The 21,154-nt window shown below is 35.9% G+C and overlaps 2 protein-coding genes across 3 annotated transcripts; one reads left to right on the plus strand and one right to left on the minus strand.

Moving 5' to 3' along the window:
- Positions 1–8,531: 8,531 nt before the first annotated feature.
- Positions 8,532–12,947, plus strand: LOC144551440 (glycerol kinase). Of its 2 annotated transcripts, none has more exons than XM_078299397.1 (5): positions 8,532–8,855; positions 8,952–9,082; positions 11,425–11,937; positions 12,257–12,457; positions 12,718–12,947. In XM_078299397.1, the coding sequence occupies exons 1-5, from the start codon at positions 8,597–8,599 to the stop codon at positions 12,757–12,759; spliced, it is 1,146 nt and encodes a 381-aa protein (XP_078155523.1). In that variant the 5' UTR covers positions 8,532–8,596; the 3' UTR covers positions 12,760–12,947. The 2 variants fall into 2 exon arrangements, with proteins under 2 accessions (XP_078155523.1, XP_078155522.1); XM_078299396.1 differs by having other exon boundaries at positions 8,533–8,861.
- A 1,741-nt stretch (positions 12,948–14,688) lies between these two features.
- Positions 14,689–19,800, minus strand: LOC144551437 (calcium-dependent protein kinase 26-like). Its single transcript, XM_078299394.1, has 7 exons — positions 18,882–19,800; positions 16,853–16,996; positions 16,596–16,748; positions 16,380–16,495; positions 16,116–16,280; positions 15,804–16,022; positions 14,689–14,968 (listed from the first exon to the last, which is right to left on the minus strand). Exons 1-7 carry the CDS (start codon positions 19,531–19,533, stop codon positions 14,843–14,845), a joined length of 1,575 nt encoding a protein of 524 aa, XP_078155520.1. The 5' UTR covers positions 19,534–19,800; the 3' UTR covers positions 14,689–14,842.
- Positions 19,801–21,154: the final 1,354 nt, after the last annotated feature.

Genomic DNA, 21,154 nt, shown 5'->3' on the forward strand with positions numbered 1-21,154 from the left:
TTCACAAGTCGTTGTAGAAACTTATATTTTAGTATTGATATCTTTGTAGTAGAATATGTAACGAGTCTTGAGATGTATAAATTTAATATGACCATAACTCGGTATGCAGGAATCATAGATATAAGTATCAAAAAAGGAACTGGACTCTCCCATGGGCCATGGAATTAAGTTTTGTTTGGTTGTACACTTGTACTCAAGTACTCAACTTAATTCGTTGAAAAGTAAGATTAATATGTGTCTTCCAGTCTTCCTCAGCTCTTTAAATGAATCATTAATATAACATAACTTTTATTCAATTTTATTTTTTAAGAACGCATGCGGCATGCAATAATAAATATATGTATATGTGGATGCAGTTTCTGAATACACATCTGAATCACCATGTGTGTTCACACGTTAGAATTTAGCACTCTTAAATTCAAATAAAATTAAAGATATTCAATGGACAATAGAATGTAAATGTTTGCGCTAGCATAACATTGGTATCATATGGCACTAATTTTAAAATCAATTAAATAGACTTCAAACAACTAATTCAAATTGTTCAAACTGATTTACTTTATGAGTGATGCGTTTACATACAATTTTTTTTTTATATTTTTGAGTTATTTTCATATCAAAAAAAGGGAAAAATGTTGGAAAATGAATGTATTAAAATTAACTTAAAAACTCACACATTTGACCGTTTGACTCGATACTAAATAAATTCAAAAAATTATAAATTTTGATATAAACGCACAACTACTGAAGTAGATTGGTTTGAACGGTTTGCATTCACCGTTTGAAGTTGATTCGATAGATTTTGGAGTTGGTGTTATATAGACTGAAATAACACTGATGTTATATTAGCCATACTCCATAACATACTCTTATGACTTCATATTATATTAGCCATACTCCATAATATACTCTTATGACTTCATATGCTCTCTTTCCTAAAATTAAAAAAACTCATATTCCAAAAAATTAATAATTGTTAAATATTTGAATACCAAAAAGTATTATTTTTATTCATTTGAAAAACATGATAGATATATATAAAAAAAAAAAAAAAAAGCAAGGTTCCTTAAGGTTAATTTGCACTACGCGTCCATCCGTGTAGACAATTGTTTAATGGAAACCAAGGGCTGTGACTTGCTCAAGCGTTCTTGGTTCTGGCCGTTACACGAAATAGTAGAGCGACTTGGAAGAGAAGCCACAAATTGGTGCAATAAATGATCACGGGAAGGTATCACATGAGTAAATGAGCAATAAATCAAGATAGAGATGTTTAGCCAACACTGGTTTAATTTCAAAGTAAAATTAAACTAAAAAACACTGGTTTAATGCTTTTTGAATCATTTCCGTTTTGGATGGGAATATAATTATTTTTTACATTCTAATCCAAAATTGAATACACACTGTGTCGAACTGAAGATAAAATAATAAATTGAATAATGATGACACTAAGATGAATTATAAAACACGCATATTGTTTGGTTCGTCGGAACGAATTGGTGATTAATTTCTTATTAAATTTTTCCGTTTTATCCTCCATTGTTATTTTAATTATTTTGGTTTGATGACGCATCAAATACAAATAAATTAACTAAACGATCGATAATGTTATTAAGCTGAGATGAAAACATCAGCATATCAGCTTCTAATCTAGAGAGTTAGATATGTAGAAGCAAAAATATAAATATACATGCTTTCTTATAAGATATTGAAATTTAGACAAACACCTAACATTCTAACAATAATGCATTAAATTTACCGGAACTTCAAAAACTAAAAAAAAATAAACAGCATAAAAACTAAGAGGGGAAATGTACATCATATAACTCGCCCCCATGACACACAAATGCAATTCAGATTAGGATCATATTTTTTTAATTCAAACAGAAATGGGCGGATTTCCACCAACTCCGTCCAAAATGACGAGATGTTTTCTTCAAGTTTAATTAGTTGGAAATTTTAACGATTTTCTTTTTACAAAAAAAAAGGAACAGAGACGAATAATAGTGTGGGGAAAAACAAAGTTAAATCTCACTTTAAATTAAAATTTTATTATTTTGTTCATTAAATTTTATAATTTTCTTATAAAATAAAATTATATTATACTAGATTTTCAGTTCTATCAATCTTAATTTTTTTTTTTTTTAGTTCCGCTCGGGAAGAAAAAATAACTATGGAAATCTTATTTGACATATTGAATTGGCAGGGGATAGGAGTGGTAACAAGCTAGTTCGATCGGTTCGAGCTAGGTTCTAGCTTAGTTTGTTAATTTTGGACATCCGAGCTAAAATCTTAACTTGAAATTGTGACAAGCCAGCTCATACTGGACTGAGTTAGCTCACGAGCTCACTAGACTTTATTGGGCTTTAATATTGTCACACCCCGGAACAGGGGGTCGCGCAGTTTTGTTTTAAAATGCGGTTTTATTCATGTAGATTTATATATATATAAATAAATTGTTATGTTTATGTGTGTGGGCCCGCTTCTAGGAGTATGCGGGGGGTGGCAGGGGGGCGGCAGCCCCCTGCGAGCGTTGTCTGAGGTTACGATGCACCGCTCAATAGAGCCCGGAAAATTTTATTTTGGAGAAGTCAAATTGCATGAAAATCCTTTAACCGACGGTCCAGATTAGTCCAATTATCATATGATTTGATTTAAAACAAGTTTGGTTCAAATCCGATTTAATTTGGCTAAGTTATACTCAAAACAGTATTTTTCAGAATCCCCATTGCGGCCCGCAATAGGGCTGTTGCGGCCCGCAACGCTTCCCAAAATTTACAGCCTTTGAAATTTTCCTCTGTCTCCATTCATTGCGGCCCGCAATGAATTTATTGCGGCCCGCAACAATTTCCAAAATTCCCAGCCTCTGCACAGCACTTCTGCCTCCATTCATTGCGGCCCGCAATGAATTTATTGCGGCCCGCAATGACCTGGTTGGCTTTTTAGGCTGCGAATTTTTCTCTGTCTACTCTCATTGCGGCCCGCAATAGGGTTATTGCGGCCCGTAATAAGGGTACTGTTTTTCATCCCTTTGCCCATTTTCGTGGAATTTCACCCCGTTTTCAAACCCGATCAAATCCCCGTATAACTAAACAATTATTTCCCATTCACTAGAAATTTTAATGACGTTTAACATGCAATTTCAACATTTAAATCATAACAACCATTTAAAACATACCGTTAGGGTTTTATAACATAATACGGTTCGATAATAACCTATACATCAAAATAACCGACTACGGGTTCAACTACACATTCAAAATGGCATAAAAAGGGTTTGGCATAACCTATCAGCTCGGCCTATACTCACGAGTCGAGCCCGAGTCCCACTTCACTCGCGTTTACCTGCACATATCAGTTCAAAGGGAAAAATTCCCCGAGGGGAGGGGGTGAGAAAACCTGTCATCCGTTTTCTCAGTGCGGAATTTAAAGGGCTACTGGATTTGTGAGAAATCCATCACCAGAACTAAATACACTAGCAATAGAGCATCTATTTATTTATTCACCAATAATAATAAATGCACATGTACCGGGAATAGATTCAAACGGATTTCAATTCACATCTCATCAACATCAATCAACGAATTTCCAGAAAGATTTGGTTTCGCAGATATAATATATATAAGTCTGGTTATGAGGTACAGATATCAACTATCGGTCACCTCCGGCTTAACAGTTCTATTTTCTGGTTTCAAGTCATACAATCTCATCAATTCATCACTTAAAATATACACGGGCATATTCCGCGAATATGCAACAGAACATCACTTTTCTCAAAAAGAAATCACTGACACTTTCACTGAGTCACTGAACCACAGTTCTACCTAAAATTACACTGCACTTCCCTTACCCAACCGGTACTGGGTTCACTAGGGCCATTCTCCAGATGCGCATAAGGGTCCTGGATGAAAGTCTAGTAGTTAGCTAGACTTTCCACTATGATACACTGTTCACTTCACACAATCAATCCAAGTCATACTGTGGTTCCACTCACTTATTCAAAACGACAGATCAACAATCGATAAACAGTACCAACATGAGAATCATAACAGTTATACAATTCAATTTCACTAATATCACAATTAATGCAATGCGGCAACAAATGCTTTCAATCAGAGATTCAACATGCTATGCACAGTTTATTTAAATCAAGCAATCAACATAAATATAATAATATGCACCGTTATTTAGTTCTATGAATAAACCCCAAAACAGATCCCGTGAACCCCCGCACCTGGTTATGTAGGGCACGTAGAGGGTCCGTGATCTCGTGACTCGGTAAGCCCGTCAATCCCGCTAGCCGTGCTCGTTAGGATCTATCCATAGGTCAATTTATTAAATTCCGGCACTTTTACAATTTAAACCCTAATCAATTTTTTGGGAAAATCCGTAATTTGGAAATTTGGTTGCACTTTGGAACACGAAATCAATCAATTTACACTTTAGAAACAACAAAGGCACGGAATAATCAATTTGGTACGATTCTACGGGTTTTTACCGAAACCCTAAAAACAAGGAATCACGAAATGAGAGAGAAATAGAAAGGGAAATTACCGATGGAACGGATGGATGTACGAGATTTGAGCTCCTCTTCCTAAATCTTCGTTTTCGTGAAATACGGTCACCGGGGAATCTCTCTCTCACTCTCTCGCTGGCTCTCTCTCTTGGCGGAAGCAAAGGAAAAGAAAAGAGAAAGAGATGGGGGCGCAGGAAAGGAAAGGGAGGAGGGGAAGAAAAGAATGACAAGGGGCCCCACTTGTAAGCGGTATTTTTGCAAAATAAATCCTCCACTTATTCGATATTGATTAAATGATTTATATAACACCTATTGCTCCTCTTTCTTAACACAATTTATCGTATAATTATTGTTCACCATCCACGTCACTAATTTCGTGTATATACGTATATATATATATATATATAGAGATGGGCTATGGTGCATTGCAATGCATAGGCCATGGTGTGCATTGGACCATAAATCACCGATTCAAAGTTCAAATGACCGATCCAAACCGTTCATCTTGTTCTCCATATTAATATGTGCTTGGAAACCAAATTTTATATTTTTTGGAATTTTTTTACTATTTATTAAGCCACTTTGAAAATCGCTGATCCAACGGTGACTGTTTGGAACAGTAAAATCAGAAGCCACCGTTGGATCAACGATTTTCAAAGTGGCTTAATAAATAGTAAAAAAATTCCAAAAAATATAAAATTTGGTCTCCAAGCACATATTAATATGGAGAACAAGATGAACGGTTTGGATCGGTCATTTGGACTTTGAATCGGTGATTTATGGTCCAATGCACACCATGGCCTATGCATTGCAATGCACCATAGCCCATCTCTATATATATATATATTTATATATATATATATATATATTTATATATATATATATATATATTATTCGATTTAACCACTTATTATTTTAATTAAATCTGAATTTAAAAAGTTCACAGTGTTACAAATATAGTTTTCACATCATTTACTGGATATCTTCAAACTCAAAATATAGTACAAGATAAAATCAAATTGCAATTTTATATTCAAACTTGACAATCACATTTAAAAAACAACAACATTTTAGCAAACATGGTATCAGGCCTTAGTCAGAATTGATACCATAGGTACCATGCCTCCATCCCCAACAATCAAGCAAAAAAAAAAATATCCCAAATACAAATTCTCAGCCAACAATTAACATTTGAATTGATTTACAATCGAGTTATCGGAATGCACATGCTTTCCAATTTAGATTGTTCTAGCAATACGTCGGTTATATATACCTCTTTCTGGTTGCATGTGATCAGAAACAGAAACTTGGATATATAGTATAAGTATAGTATTTTCAACTATAAATATAATTGTGGTATCTCTTTAAACCGGGATACACAAAATTAATAACATTCCTTGGATTAGATTAGAGGCATCCGTTTGAATACGTGTAATTTTCTACTGCCACGCCTTCATGACTTCATCGCAGAAACTACGAGATCAAATCAAGATGTCGTACCCAGATTGGTTTCTTTGCTACTTAATTAATGACATCTTGGTGTCTTTTCACAATTAATAAATTGCAAATTAGTCAGGGAATTATTTTTATGTGTCTGTTATTTTGAAGAAACAAAACAGAGACAGGTAGACCGGAGAGTTGTAAGTGCACTTGGAGTCTTGGATGAACTTTAATTAAACACGTTACTACTTTAGTAAGACTTCTAATTTTTCTAACAGATGTTTAAAAAAAATAAAGCTTACTTCCTCCTTAAAATAGCTTTTATTCTGCACAAAATAATAAAAGACTACTTATCCTTGTTAGAAAAATCCATATAATGAATGGTTTTATGGCCATGAAAATCTGTCCTTTGATCTTAATGGAACAAAGTTTGGTGTTTTATGAATAGAAAATTCTTCTCCGCTAATTTGAAAACAAGCCAATATTTTTTTAGTTACTATTAATCTTTGCAAAAATAAAAAGTTACCACGTGAGCAAGCACCAAACTACGAATGATGGTGTGGGTCCCACAAAACTCAAATTTAACTCGGATTGAACTGAAAACTGAGAAAACTCGTGCGCAGAATCACAGGGGTGTTCATCGGTTCGGTTCGGTTGAAACCGAACCAAATTAGGCAAACCAACTGAATTGAACTAGGCAAACCGAAGTTATAATTCGGTTTTAAAAGTAGAACCGAACCAAATTCATTTAGCATTGCAACCGAACCGAACCGACCGAACCAAAGTTTTATTTCGGTTTGTTCGGTTCAAACCGAAATATATTAATTTTTTTATTTAAAGCAATTGATTTATAATAAACCGAAGTATATTAAGAAATAAATTGAAATATTAAGAAATAAATGAATTATTTAAAGCAATTGATTAAGAAATAAATTGGGGCATTAAGAAATAAACCGGAACGGTTAGAACCAAATTCATAATATATAAAAGTTCGATTGGTTCGGTTATTTCGGTTTTGAAAATTTCCAAACCAAACCGAATTGGAGTTATAATTCGGTTTTAAAAAGAAAAGTAAACCATTAAACCGAAAAAACCGAACTGTTTAGTCCAGACTAATTCGGTTCGGTTCAAAACCGATTAAACTAGACCCAATGAACAATCACAGTATGGATGGGATATGTTTTGATTTTTTTTTTCATAAATTATTGATAATGTTAGAATTTTAAAATATTAAGATGGTAATTAACTAAAAAAAGGTTCGGGAAAACAAGAAAGTAGTTAGTACTTCAAACCTAATTAAGATATGCTCATAATAAATTGGAAAAAAAGAAGAAAGAAATATCCTTCTTTATGCAGCACACAAAGATTAAATATTGTTATCTTCAATTTAGGGTGTTGCATTATATAATATGCGACCAAATTTCGTACTTAATATACACCCCAAAGGCAAGTTATATTCAATTGCCAAAGGACACAAGTAAAACCGCGAAATTTTTAAATATACCATACTTCCAAAAAAAATAAACCAAACAACCACGATTTCTGAAAAATTCTATTTTTGACATGACCGCATCCCCTAGGTGCGGCCACCTTTTTTTGGGCCGCATCTAGGGAATGCGGCCACCCCTTTTTTTTCCCGTTCAGATTAAACTATACGAAGAAGAAGAAAGAAAAAAAAAAAAAAAGTGGCCGCATCCCCTAGATGCGGCCCATAGAAAAGTGGCCGCATTTTGAGAATGAGGCCATGTAAAAATTCGAAATTTTGAGAGAAAGTGGTGATTTGATTTATTTTTTTTAGGATAATGGTATATTTAAAAATTTCGGAGTAAAACCTTCTTTTGGATTTGAAAAATATTTCCATTGGGAAAAAAAAAACATAAAATAAATCTAGCAGACAAGAACTTTTTTTTGACTTGAACATATGCTTGATATCTATTTAAATTTGAATTTAGTTATGTCTGTGCCATTTATTCCACCTTATTGTCGTGAGTCGTCGATTAAATCAAAATAACAGGTTAATTCCTTTTTCGAGTTCATGTAAGGCCCAGATCAGGTTTAAATAAAGGCCGGATCTCACTATGTAACTCGGATCTGATCCAATAACAAAAGCCCAAAATTAATATTTCATGCCAATGTATTTCTCCGATTTATTCTGGCCGCACCGCAGCAGGCCAGGAGTCCATTTCTCTGTAGTAACAGAATATTTCTGATTAGATGAGGACCGTCCGATCAGAATCTGAGCCAATCCTATCCGAAGGTGAATGCACGGGCTCCTTTAATATTCGTGCGGATTCTGATCGGATGTTTAAGATCTAAAGATAAATATACGTATCCTCTGCATTAACACAAAAGGGAATCTTTTGAGTTAATGTATTTCAGCCGTCTGATTATAAATGGAACCAATCCAGCCGTCTAATTTTAACACAGGCTCTCTTTACTATTAGTGCGGATCTAGTCCACACGAAACTTAAAGCAGATCGGATGGTCCAGATGTATTAACTCAGAAGATTCTCTTTTGAATCTTTTGAGTTCATGCAGAGGACACGAACTCATGAATTTACAGGCCAGAACACAACCTCGCTTCGCGCAATCGTCTCTCCATTCTCTCCATTCAAGCGAGAGAGAAAATTGTACACAGATCAGATGCCTCTTCTCTCAGCTAATGTGTTGTTCCAAAAGACCACTTTACCCCTCTCAGTCAACCTACCCAGAAACCCAAAACCGCTTCTTTATCTCACTTCTCGAAAACAACTCTCCATGACTGTTTCTTCTTCTTCTTCTTCTTCTTCTTCTTCTTCTTCTTCTTCTTCTTCTTCTCCTTCTTCTTCTTCTTCTACTTCTTCGACTGCCACCACGACGACTCCAATCACCTTAGAAGCAGCCAAAGAAAACACTGGCTCCAGTACCAGTTACCTTTTTTACTAGAAATTATATCTTCCCTTGAAATATTAAGACTGATTCACGAGTAATTACACTGTGTTTTCCATGATAAATGCAGAGTGGGTCGAATTTGCAAAGAAAGTGTCTGGTGAGTGGGATGGATATGGTGCCGACTTCACCATAGATGGAAAGCCAGTAGAGCTCCCTGAGCAGGTCGTGCCAGAAGCGTATCGGGAATGGGGTGTTCAGGTAGGATTATTCTTTGCCATATTGTAGTTTAGTTAATTCATTGGTTATTAATATAAGTTAAAAGGTCTAACCTAGGAGACCAGTTTAAGTATACTTAAAGGGTAACATATTTGGTATTTTTTTTTTTTTACCATTTTGGAGGTGATCTGACCAGAGATATGTTTATGTGATGTCCAAACATAAATTGAGCTTCCAGTTAACCTCAATTATGCCTAAACTACTAATAATATTCTATTAGGATCAAGCGACGTTAACCAGTAGCCGATTAATTTTTGGCCAGCACATAGCTTGAAAGAAAATGTGGGTTGGTTTTGTCATTCTGTTATGACAGAAATTGTAACTTAATATTGAGTGTAGTATGGAGGCTTTTATTTCCTTCAGAGGTTTTCTGGTTGAAGCTATTAAGAATCCATGATGTTCTTGCATTCCCAGAAATCTCATACCAGGAATAAAGATTTACAGGAATGCTGAACTATCAAATGATTTCATGTTTGGTTGCCCATGGTAATGAAGGCATTTTTTGGTATGTTTTCTAGCATGCCTAATTAATATACCTTGGCATATAGTTATTTCTAATTCACCCATGTTCATGCCTTGCACAAAAAAGGATCTATGATTCTATTCTCAATTATAAAAGACTCTTAAAAGAAATACTCCAAGCAGTTAAATTCACTGTCTTAACAGCATTTTAGTTTCAAACCTACCATCCAATCCACAGCTCAACCCTTTTCCTTTAGTTTTTTTTTTTTTTCACTAGAGTTTCATTTGCCCTGGTGAGAAGACAATGGCCAGTTTTACTTGATTACCAGTAGCTTCATGTTAGATCAGAAGGCATGCTAACATGAGATGAATATCAGACCATTTTCTATTGGAGGTTAATTTCAGGTTAAATGAATTGAGGAACTGTTACAACATACTGATCGAGTAGTTTAGGAGGCAGGTTGTGTCGGAGATTTGCAAGATGGCGATACAATATGGTGCAAGAGAGGAGAAAGGAGGAGAGCCAAAAATATTGAAAAAAACAACAGAGTAGCAAAGAAATGCTGAAAAAGTGATTAGCTATGATGGTCATGTGGTAATTTGATAACTCAACAAGGGCATGGATGATCACTTTGTGCCGGCCTTTTGCCTTGCAACCATGGAATCACAAAATCTACGTCTCAGCGTGACATTTAAGGCTGCCAGTTTATTAGAAATTTGATTTACTTGTAAATTACCGAGTGCTGAAGCCAAACAAGTAATCAAATCTTACTCCACCATATTCCCTGAAAAGCTCAAATAAAACATGAATCAAATGCAACCCAGGCATGCCTGGGTAGCAGCTTCCAGGCATTTGTTATCTAGGCACAACAGATGGGGAAACAGTCCATCTATTCAACAAATGCTTCTTCTCCATCTCATTCTTCTACCAGTTATCATGTGCTCTTTAGTACTCCCATCACTGTACTTGGATTTCTGTGGTCTTCGATTTAGTGAGACAAACATTCATAAATTGTCACTGTAGTCTATTTCCGTTTCTATGCTTTTCATGTTTCATTTTCAGGCTTCTCAATTTTCATTGAGGATTGATGGGTTGTAACTTTTGAACTTTAATTTCGCAATAAATTATAATTTAGGGGCTTGATCCTATTTATTTTTAAAAGGAAAAAAAGAAGCATGAAGCTAATGCCCTCTTGAATTTGTAATTTCTAACCAGAAGAGCAATTTGCATCCAATGTTGTCAATTATGGAGAAATATAGTAAATTTACTTAACAGAATTTATAAAGGCTATGTTATTCATACTGCCTTTAAAAAAGAGTAGGGACAAATGACCCCGAACTCTTCTTAGTAGCTTGCAATGTTTTAACCTGAAGCCCATCCAAGTTGCAGCGTTTTATTTTAATTCATTTTTACATCTGCACCGTGCATCTTTTCTTGCCCCAGCCAACTGAAAACTTGAGTAGCTTGAACCTAGGATGAAAATTGAACTGTGGATCATTCTATCCTTCTTCTGATCCCATCTGGCTTCAATATATTACTGCTGGATTCCTAGCTGGCACTGGTTCATAGAAAAATATTCAATAATCAGTGTTGTTTTGCTCTTGTTTCTGATTTTTTTTGTGGTTTTGTCATCTAATTTACCTCTCTTACATGTATTCTAAACTAAATTGAAGTTGGCAGAATCAATGTTTGAGTATCAAGATTTTACCAAATAGTACCATTTTAAATAAAAGCACAGTTCAATTCTGCATGGATATTGTACCAGTTAGGTCAAGTAATTCAGTACAAGCATGCAATAGCCAAAATTTCAAGTGAAATCCAAGAACTTTGTTTACCCATAACTGTTCTATCCTGTATCCAGGTATTTGACTGGCAAACCCAATGCCCGACCCTGGCTGAAGAAACCGACAACCACATCCTCTACTACAAGCTCATAAAATTTTATCCAACTGTCGGGTGCGAGGCAGATGCTGCTACAAGATACAGTGCCGAGCAAAGATTTGCTGGTGGCGTAAAAAACACTGCCTCTGCTCTGGGGTACGACCCAAGCGGCTCTTACGTTGTCTCCTGGCCCTTTAAGGACCAATACGGGAGAGAAAAGTTGGAAATTGAGCATTGCCTAATGGACCCTGCTAATAAAGAAATCAGGGTCCGGGTGATTCAGGTGACTCGGTTGAATGGCGAAGGAGGTTTGAGTTTGGATGGAGTGAGAGTTTTCTCTGAACAGTGGTATGGCCCGTTCTGTGATGGTGAACAGCTTGGCGCATGTTCAGTTCGTGAGTCTGGGTTTGCCTCAACAAGCCCACTTGAGTCATCAAAAGTAATAGGGGTGTGGGATAGCAAAAGAGCTTCATTAGTTAGATTTGGTGGTTCGGTAAGAATTCATTGACTTTGGTCTTTTACTCTTTTTGCCCTCCTGTTTTCCAATATTTATGATGTTGGGCCGTTTTATCTCTTTTGTAATTTAAACGTTGTGACAAAACTTAACCGGCCTTGAAGTTGATGCTTTTGTCCAAGTTGTCAGTTCTTGTGAATCTGGTTCTTGCTTAGTGTTCCTTATGTAGTAAGTATTGTTGAGCATTTTTTTTTGGTAGAGTTGTAATTAGCAAACAAACTTATGCGGGGTGCTACCTTGAGACTCCATTGAAGGTCTAAGTACAATTTAAGTGTTTGATTAATTTTTTGGTCAATAGGAGGTTGTATGCCAGTTCTCAGCAGTTGAACCTCAAAACATAGTCCGGGATGAGATTGGACTTGTGACGTTACCAAAGCAATTGTGGAGTGTATTTAAGGGGCTAGACAATGGTGAAACCCTATGTGAGGTTGGATGGTTGCTTAGTGGTAATACTGCAATGACCTCGAGATGTATTATGTTCAACAATGGAATATTGAAGGCAAGTTTGCTTTTCCCTGCTCCTAGCTTTAAAACTATATTTTAAATAAAATAAAAATCATGCCTTGGAAGAATTGCATTGGGGCTTTATGGTGAATTTTTCCCTTCAAACTAAGCATGATGCAATACCCAAAAACTAAATGAATGTGGTGTAGCGTTTAGTCCAAACCTAATTTTTCCTGATATTGAGTCAAATTTTATTTTTGGATCTGATAAAATCTGTTGTGAAGTTCTCACAAAGTCCATTGCTTATGTTTGCAGGAGGCGACAATTTCATTTGAGTATTTGCTGCAAGAGGTCTAACTTACACTGAACCTGGTTCAATTACATGCCTACCAGATCTTAATATTGGAAAGGATAGTGTAGGAATTCAATCCTTTCACAAGCAAATGTATATAATATGGATTGAGCTTATTATTGTTTGTGTATTATTTGTGATTCCTAGAGTATAGAATATTTGGCAATCTTGTTTTTCCTTTGGAGTCGATATAGATTTGAAAATAATAAAAAAAAAATTGTGAGTGCATTGTTGAATATATGAATAACGAACCATCAAATTTTGCACAAATTGGGTATTAGTCGATAAATGTATCAAACATTGTTTTTTTTTAATTCCATGGCAGTAGCTGCCAGGATCATTGCAATTGTAATGTGAAACACATCACATACAATGTACAGAGAAATTTTAAGTCAGCAATAAATCAAAATAAAAAAATAATAAAACCAATAAAATAAAAGGCAGTGCCACAGTAACTGCACCTAGGGCTGTCAATGGTAACCTTTTTTATCCGTTTACCTGATCCGTACCGTATTCAATAAGACAGATATGGGTAAGATTTTTTTTCATAAACTTATCGAGTACAGGTACATGTGAACATTTTTTTTCAGTTATTTAAACGGGTTAAGGTACATAAAACATAAACAATAGAAACTAGTCTTGAAGATAGAATCCTCCACACCCACATTGCATAAGGGCACGTAAACAATAGATGTCATGATGTTTCTAAAGTGCCCAAAGAACACATGACGCACCCTAATTGACATGGTATGTGTCTTCGCGACAACATATCCTGTGTTAGTATTTTTTTTTTTCTTTCAAAACTATGAACACGAAGATTTTTGTTGTGCTAGAACATCTAGTAGCCCACAACTTGTTAGACCTCCACTTAATCTTACTCGCTGACATGAGAATGAAGTATGCTGATTTTGAAGAGTATTCACCAGATTTGTTCCAACGCCAAATGAGTGTATCATCTTCAGAAGATAATTCTATTGAAATCTCTCTGACTTAATTGGTTCGAAATGATATCTTCTAATCTAGGTAGGGCCTGTGAATTTTAGACCGTTGAGAAGTTTAGCTTGATTTGATGAATAAAATAATTCTATTGAAACCTCACTGACTTAATTGGTTCGGAATGATATCTTCTAATCTAGGTAGGGCCTGTGAATTTTAGACCGTTGAGAATTTTAGCTTGATTTGATGAATAAGATAATTCTATTGAAACCTCACTGACTTAATTGGTTCGGAATGATATATTATAATCTAGGTAGGGCCTGTGAATTTCAGACCGTTGAGAAGTTTAACTTGGTTTGATGAATAATAAAGTGCATAAAATCTTATTTTTTTTAGTATTGCCGCGACATATCTATTATATAGATCAATGTCATTGAATATTGTATATTGATTTGAGGCATATTTAAAACTGTCCGACTCGCTATTAATTAATAACCATAGCATGTCATGTTGTCCGTAGAATGTCTATAAAACTCTACAAAAATATAAATACAATCTTTTACAGACTGCATGCTTGATAAAAAGAAATTGTATCAAATGGATGATAATATTAAGCGTGAGCCTTATACAAATTTGTTATGTCGAGAGACAGTGCGCTTGTGCAAAGTTGGTGCTTGTGAATGTTTGAGTGTGGCAATGTGGCGTGCTGTGGTTTTGTTTTATTGTAACTCAAGACATTTTGAGTTCACTCCAGAGTCCGCATCTGCATTAACGCACCTTTAGAGTTAAACTCAAATGGTCCGTCCGATCAGAACTCGTACCCATCCAGGCCATGTCTGCAACCTGTAATGCATGGGCCCTTTAATATTTGGGCAGATTCAAAACTAACGGTCCACATTTAAACTCAAAATTTGAGTTGAACTCGGAGGATAAGAATTCCTGCAGAGCTGACGGGTAAGAGAATACAGGTTGTAGCTATCTTATGATAAGAAAAGTTATAGCAAACCTAACTTAAATTAATAAATAACACGGAATAATTATACATTATAACACGAGTTTTAGTCTAGCAGACAGTTGAAAGCAACAGCAAAGATATAAATCAAATTAACAACAATACCCAATGGGATTATATTATTTATTTTTTCACAAAACCTAACGAGGCTCAGGTTCCTCTACAATGTCCATCTCAAAGCTGTTTCTCTGCATGGGCTCCTGTGCAATTTGCACGCCGCTGTTCTTCATCATGGCAACAAACTCACTATAGTCGATTTGACCGTCCTGAAATGAAAATCAAGCAAGCATTAATTGTTAGTTCACCAAATAACAATAACTAAATAAAGAAAGCTTAAATGTTGGAATGCATCAGCAAAATCCAATTATGAAGTTTTGCACGTGAATTATGAAGACAATGACTCTTTTGTTCTGGTCCCCTAAATTTCTTTTGTTCTGGTCCGCTAAATTTTAGTAACTGGCCCCATGAAATAATGCCAGAAGTTAAAAAAATTCCACATCGAACAAAGAAGTAGATACTAGATAATGGCATTAGGCCACAAGTGGGTAGAGACTTGCAAACAAATGAAGTCTCTAAGCATATAAGAAGACAACCTTGATTGGTGTTCGACTTTAGAAAAAAAAAAGCCATTAAGAAGCCCAAAAAATCAAAAATATTTCATATAATAGAACATTGCTTGAAAATCTGGAAATCTTAATGACAGGGGCTGTCTAGATAAGATATTGGAATTGTTTGTTCTATCTGAGAGGATATAATAATTACTTCGATCCTTCAAAAAAAAAAAAAAAAGCCCCTGCCGTTAAGAGACCAAAAGAGATAAGAAATATTCTCAGAATATTACTCAATCTTTTGGGCATCTTAACGACAGGGGCCTTTCTTTTCTTTAAAATACCCTTCTAATTGGGACTGTAATTTAAAAAAAAAAAAAAAAAAAAAAAAGCCCCTGCCATTAAGAAGGTCAATTGGTCAAACAGGAATATTCAAAGAATATCCTTTGCTTGAGACCATTGATCCCTCTTAACGGCAGGGGCTTTATTATGATACCAATGGTATCAGACTGATTGCAGTAGTGTAAGCAATTTTGATGCAAAAGTAGCTTACATTGTTCTGATCTACTACTTCGATTATGTCTTCAAGTAGCTCCATGTTGTAACCATCAAAAGCTAGTTCAAGTTCATCCCTAGTGATAAAATCGTTCCCATCCTTGTCAAAAAATGAGAAAGCAGTTACAAGGTGGTGTTCTTGCTCCAATTTGCTGAGAGGAACTGTTGCCGCCATAAACTCTACAAACTCCACTGAGCCATTGCTGTTAATATCAACCTACAAGATTTTGATGAAATTAAGTATTTATTTATTATACTCAACACTTTCAGTACTGCCAGAAAAAACTGCTAGGAAGTTAAATGAACTTACTGCATTCATGAGCTGCTGAATCTCTGAATCCTCAAGAGATTCATATTTGTTAAGTCCTTCTTTCAGCTTGTCAAATGCAATAGCCTCGCTGTCATCGGTACCCAATCCATTAAATATTGCTCTCATGCCACCAGTCTCCTCTTCTGAGAGGTTCTCTGCTATTACCTAGTAATTATTAGAAAAGGAAAGAAATAGTTCTCAGTTATTTTTCCAAAGTAACATGTCAAGAATGTAAAGTCAAATTGAAGCAAAAAGATTACTCACTTGAAAGGCCAGTCTCTTCAACAAATTCATTTCAGAGAACTGCTTCAGGCGAGAGACAACAGCTGGATCTTGAGCATTATCAGAAGAAGCTGCATTCTCACAAAGCCAAGGATGACCTGCCCAAGAAGTACAATTTGTTAGAGATCATCAACTTTTAACGCAAATTATTAGAGATCATCAACTTTAAACAGAAAATATAGAAGAGTAGTTACTAACTTAGCACTTCATGAGCCTTCAGCCGTTCAGAGGGGCAAGGACAAAGCATTTTCGTTATAAGATCCTTTGCATCATCAGATATTAGAGCCCACTTTTGGGATTCAAAATCAATATTCCCCTTCTTAATCGCCTCGTATATTCCTTGTTGATTGTCTGAATAAAGACCAAAAGTAAGCAAGGTCAAACTTAGCAACACTGAACATTATTTCACTGGCTGCAAAGGTTACACTATTCTCAAAAGATTTATTTATAAGTACCTGCCCAAAATGGTGGTACACCGCTCAACAGTATGTAGAGTACAATACCAGCACTGAAGATATCGGCTTCAGGTCCATAGCATCTGTTGAGCACTTCAGGTGCAAGATAATACGGGCTTCCAACTATATCATTGAAAATTTGGCCTGGGGGAAATACAAATAACATATATCATGACAAAGTGTACGAAAGGTTTCTAGCACATCAAATTCATATAGATATAAATGAGTGTGACACTCATTCATTGAAACAGAAAAAAGTAAAATATAAAATAAAAGAGTGAACTATTTCTAACTCAGAATAAATAGGAATAATTTATGGATGATAAGAAATTGCACTGTTTTTGTATGACTGCACCCATATTATAGATATATAAACTGAGAAGAGAAGAGAATTCTTAGTTATAATGTGCAGGAAAAGTACATGTATATATAAGAGCAATCATCTGCCTAATCTCTCTAAATCAAGCATATTTATGAAAGTAAAAATTTCCAGAATAATTATAGATGGCCTAAAATTAATCTTTGAATAAGGCAGATGATCCGATAGTTTGAAAAAACTGCCAATAGTAGTATACTGTGTTCAACTGTATTCCCAGTTCAAATAGATTATGATTCAAAAGAAACAGGCGCACCAAAATGAAAAAAGGGCAGCCCAATGCCATGGGTCTTCTTTCATTTAAAGGTCTCGAGATGATCATGGCCTCACATCCATATTTAGATAGGCTATTTCATGGGATTGGACCCCAAAAAAAGCCTCTCTAAAGATGGCAGGGAAAGCACATAGATAACACCCCTGAGAACTTAAATGAAATGAAGCTCATGACACTGGACTGCCCTTTTAATTAATATGGACCTTAATACAAAAGCATTAGAAATTGATATTCAAGTGGCTAACAAATTGCAAACTCTTTCAGAGGCACAGCAGATGTGAAGCAAGATAGGATCAATAGCTGGCGAGGAGTGAGAAAATAATGTTTGTGGTGACATGAAGACATACGCAATATCTGGTGGATACTTAGGTAGTACCACCTGCATATAGTCATCCGTCACCTGAAAAGAAAAGAAAACGAACAAAAAAAAGAAGAAATTATCGTTTGCCTCCTAGAGGTTATTAGTTTATATGTGTGTTATATTTACGAAGTTCTAAGCAACAAATAGTTTAATCTAAAAATAACTCAAAGTTGTGATCCTCGCATCAGTTTTTTGTGGCATTTGATAGTGCTGAATTTTAATTTCAGTAGCTGATCTTTATTATTAGTATTATTAACACCCCTTGATTCCCCAGCTAAGATCTCTTTTCCAATAAGGGGCTGTCTTTTCCAGGAAGACACACATACAACTAAAAGTAAGAGTACGAGTACGAGTAAAACATCGGTCTTACACTTTAGTATAGTTAAAAGAGTTTTGTGCATTTCAAAAGACCGAAGAATCATAAATCGACACAAGTTGGACCATGGATTTAAAATGTTGTGAAAACCAATTCACAACCCCAATATTTAATAAAGAAGTTGCACTATGAGATAAATGATTTGAATTTTGTGGATTGAGGAAGGACAAAATACTGAAATAAAGAGAGTCAACAGTCAGTTTTTGGAATTGATCAAAGCAAGATCATCTCCAAGGACACTTAAGACCAATTACACAAAGTCAAACATATACAATTTGTGCTAAGACCAAATATACAAAGTTAAACATATACAATTTGTGCTATATTCAGGATCATAATTTAACATCTCAACAATTAATTAGAAAATTAATTATAGTAAATAAATTACTTTGACTGGGTTGCAGCAATAAAAAATTTAGGGAGCATGATGACTCTCAAAAATAAAACTATATAAAGTCACCATAATAAGTTTTACCTAAACCCCAGTGTCTTTAGAGAGAATTTAAATTACAATTAGGCAGATCTAAGCATTTATATTAACTTAATAATAAAATTAACAGAAAAGAGCTGACCTAACTAACCAATTAACACAATTTTCAAGTCGAAGATAATGGGAAAACAGAATTGCTATTAAAATCTCACCTGGCTTGATGAACACAGAAAGGCCAAAATCAATAGCCTTGATTGAGAAGTCATCATCCTTATCTGTCAGCATGAAGTTCTCCAATTTAAGATCACGATGCATAACCCCAAGAGAATTACAAGACTGGATAAACCTGACTATGATCCTCATCAACTCAGCTGCTCTCTTCTCACTAAGACACCCCCCATTGTTAACTCTGTCGAACAAATCACCTCCACCACACAGCTCCATTACAATATGTAAAGCGGTAGAATCCTCATAGACATCCTTGATCTTAACCACATTTTCCAGGCTAGACAAGTGATGCATGATATGTATCTCCCGCCTCACATCCTCCACGTCTTGTCTTGAGAGCAATTTCCTTTTGGAAATTGTTTTGCATGCATAATCAATCCCTGTGGAGATCTCAGTGCATAGGTAGACTATGCCAAATTCTCCTTGACCTAGAACTCGACCGAACTCAAACAAATCCCGGATATTAGAGGTTTTGTGGTTCAAAACTTGACTAGAAATCGGATCAAGGCTGCGCCTGATTATCGAGCTGGTGACAGTGGATCTTGGCTCTAGGTCAAAGCACCGATCAGCATACATGCTCCCAGGTGTCGTGTATCCGTACTGTGCAGGAGCAGGTACCCCGCATTGGTTCCCCATTTAGGTATATAGCTTTAAGTGGGGAGCGAAGTTTTCAAGTTCTTTTATCTTCACCTTTTTCCCAAGATATCTCTATTTAGTTAATCGACCTCCTTGGAGTTGGGAGATCGATTAACCAACAAAAGGAAAATTGGTTGATTGGAAGAGAAGAAGGACCGCTAATGGGAGGTAGGATATTGATTAGTAAATAAAATATTAGCAGCTTGGGCCAGGGAATGAAGTAAGAGGAGAACAACAACAAGAGGAAAAGGAAGAGGAAGAGGAAGAGGAAGAGGAAGAAGAAAGAAGAAGTGGATCTAGGTTTTGATAGACAAATAGAAAGAGGAAGGCTAAAGCGGACTTACAAGAAACGGAGATCTGAAGCGATGTGGGAGAGAGGAGGAACGGTTGCAGAGGTGGTGAATATAAAGAGCAAGTAAGGTAGACTTGACGGTAGTGGGAAATATATCGATACTCCAGGTATACCACGTCAGACATGTCCAGAGAAGAGCGGCTGAGATGATTCCGTGGGTCCACAGTGAGGTCACCACCTAATTGTCAGTGACACCGGGTCTTTTCTGGTGTGGTCATCCAGTAGCATTTACATTTTCTTGGAGGGAGAGGTGGACTTTTCTAGGCCAACCTGTCAATTGCGTCGGATGAAAAATAAGGCCGATTTCACGGGGAAAATGCGCAATAAACAAAGAAAGCGAAGTCCAAATCCACGCTTCAAGCGTTATTACTTTTACTCCGTACATAACTTGCAATGTATATCATATGTAGCGGGTCACTAAACACGAACAAATAAGGACTCGCCGTAGAGTGTAATATGCTAGCGAACTATAGGCTTATCGGTTACTTAAAGCAGATGGTCTTTCCCTTTATTTTCCCTGTGGCAAGATTTGTTTGCATTCGATATCTTTTCTCTGCACACGGTCCACAAAAGGAGTCGTCACTTGTCGGTCGTGTGATGAGCTGTGAGAAGTTATTTTATTGTCGGTGAGAGGAAACCTTTTTGTACAAAAACGTTCCCAGTGTAAACAAAGAGTCATGTCGGTGGGGTCGGAAAAGAAGAGGAGACGAAGGATAGGAAGTTGCGAGAGAATATGCCCTGCCCTGTTATTGAGATAGGAGTAGGTACCATGGGCATTGGAACTACTTTTAGGTTTAATTAGCTTTAACATCGTACGATTAGTATTAAGATAGGTAAGCACGGAAATTGATACAGACTCACATGGTTTTTAATACGGAGTGCACGAATCTTAATGCAATCTAATGGTCATTACACCCATCGAACCAAAGTAGGTCCGATGGGCATCGGACCTGCTCTGAACTCCCTGTTATGGGCTTCTTTGTTTTTTTTTTTCCGAGGATAGGAGGGTTTCCGTGTCTACACAACGCCACATCAGATTATGACCCAATGAGCATGTAAAGGTCAGAAACATGTGGCTGTGAAGACTTGTCGATCGGACCCCTTGATGATACGCAGGCTGTCCCTTGATGCTTGACAGGTTATAATTTGAATAAAAAAATAAAAAAAAATATATAAATTTATAATAGGAGTTGAGATCTTGGTCTTCCCGCATGAAACTTTTTTCGTGCAGATCCGGTCCGTCCGTTTGTTCCGGGATCTGTGTAAATT

Source organism: Carex rostrata, chromosome 3, assembly GCF_964058835.1.
Source record: "Carex rostrata chromosome 3, lpCarRost1.2, whole genome shotgun sequence".
NCBI classification, from domain to species: domain Eukaryota; kingdom Viridiplantae; phylum Streptophyta; class Magnoliopsida; order Poales; family Cyperaceae; genus Carex; species Carex rostrata.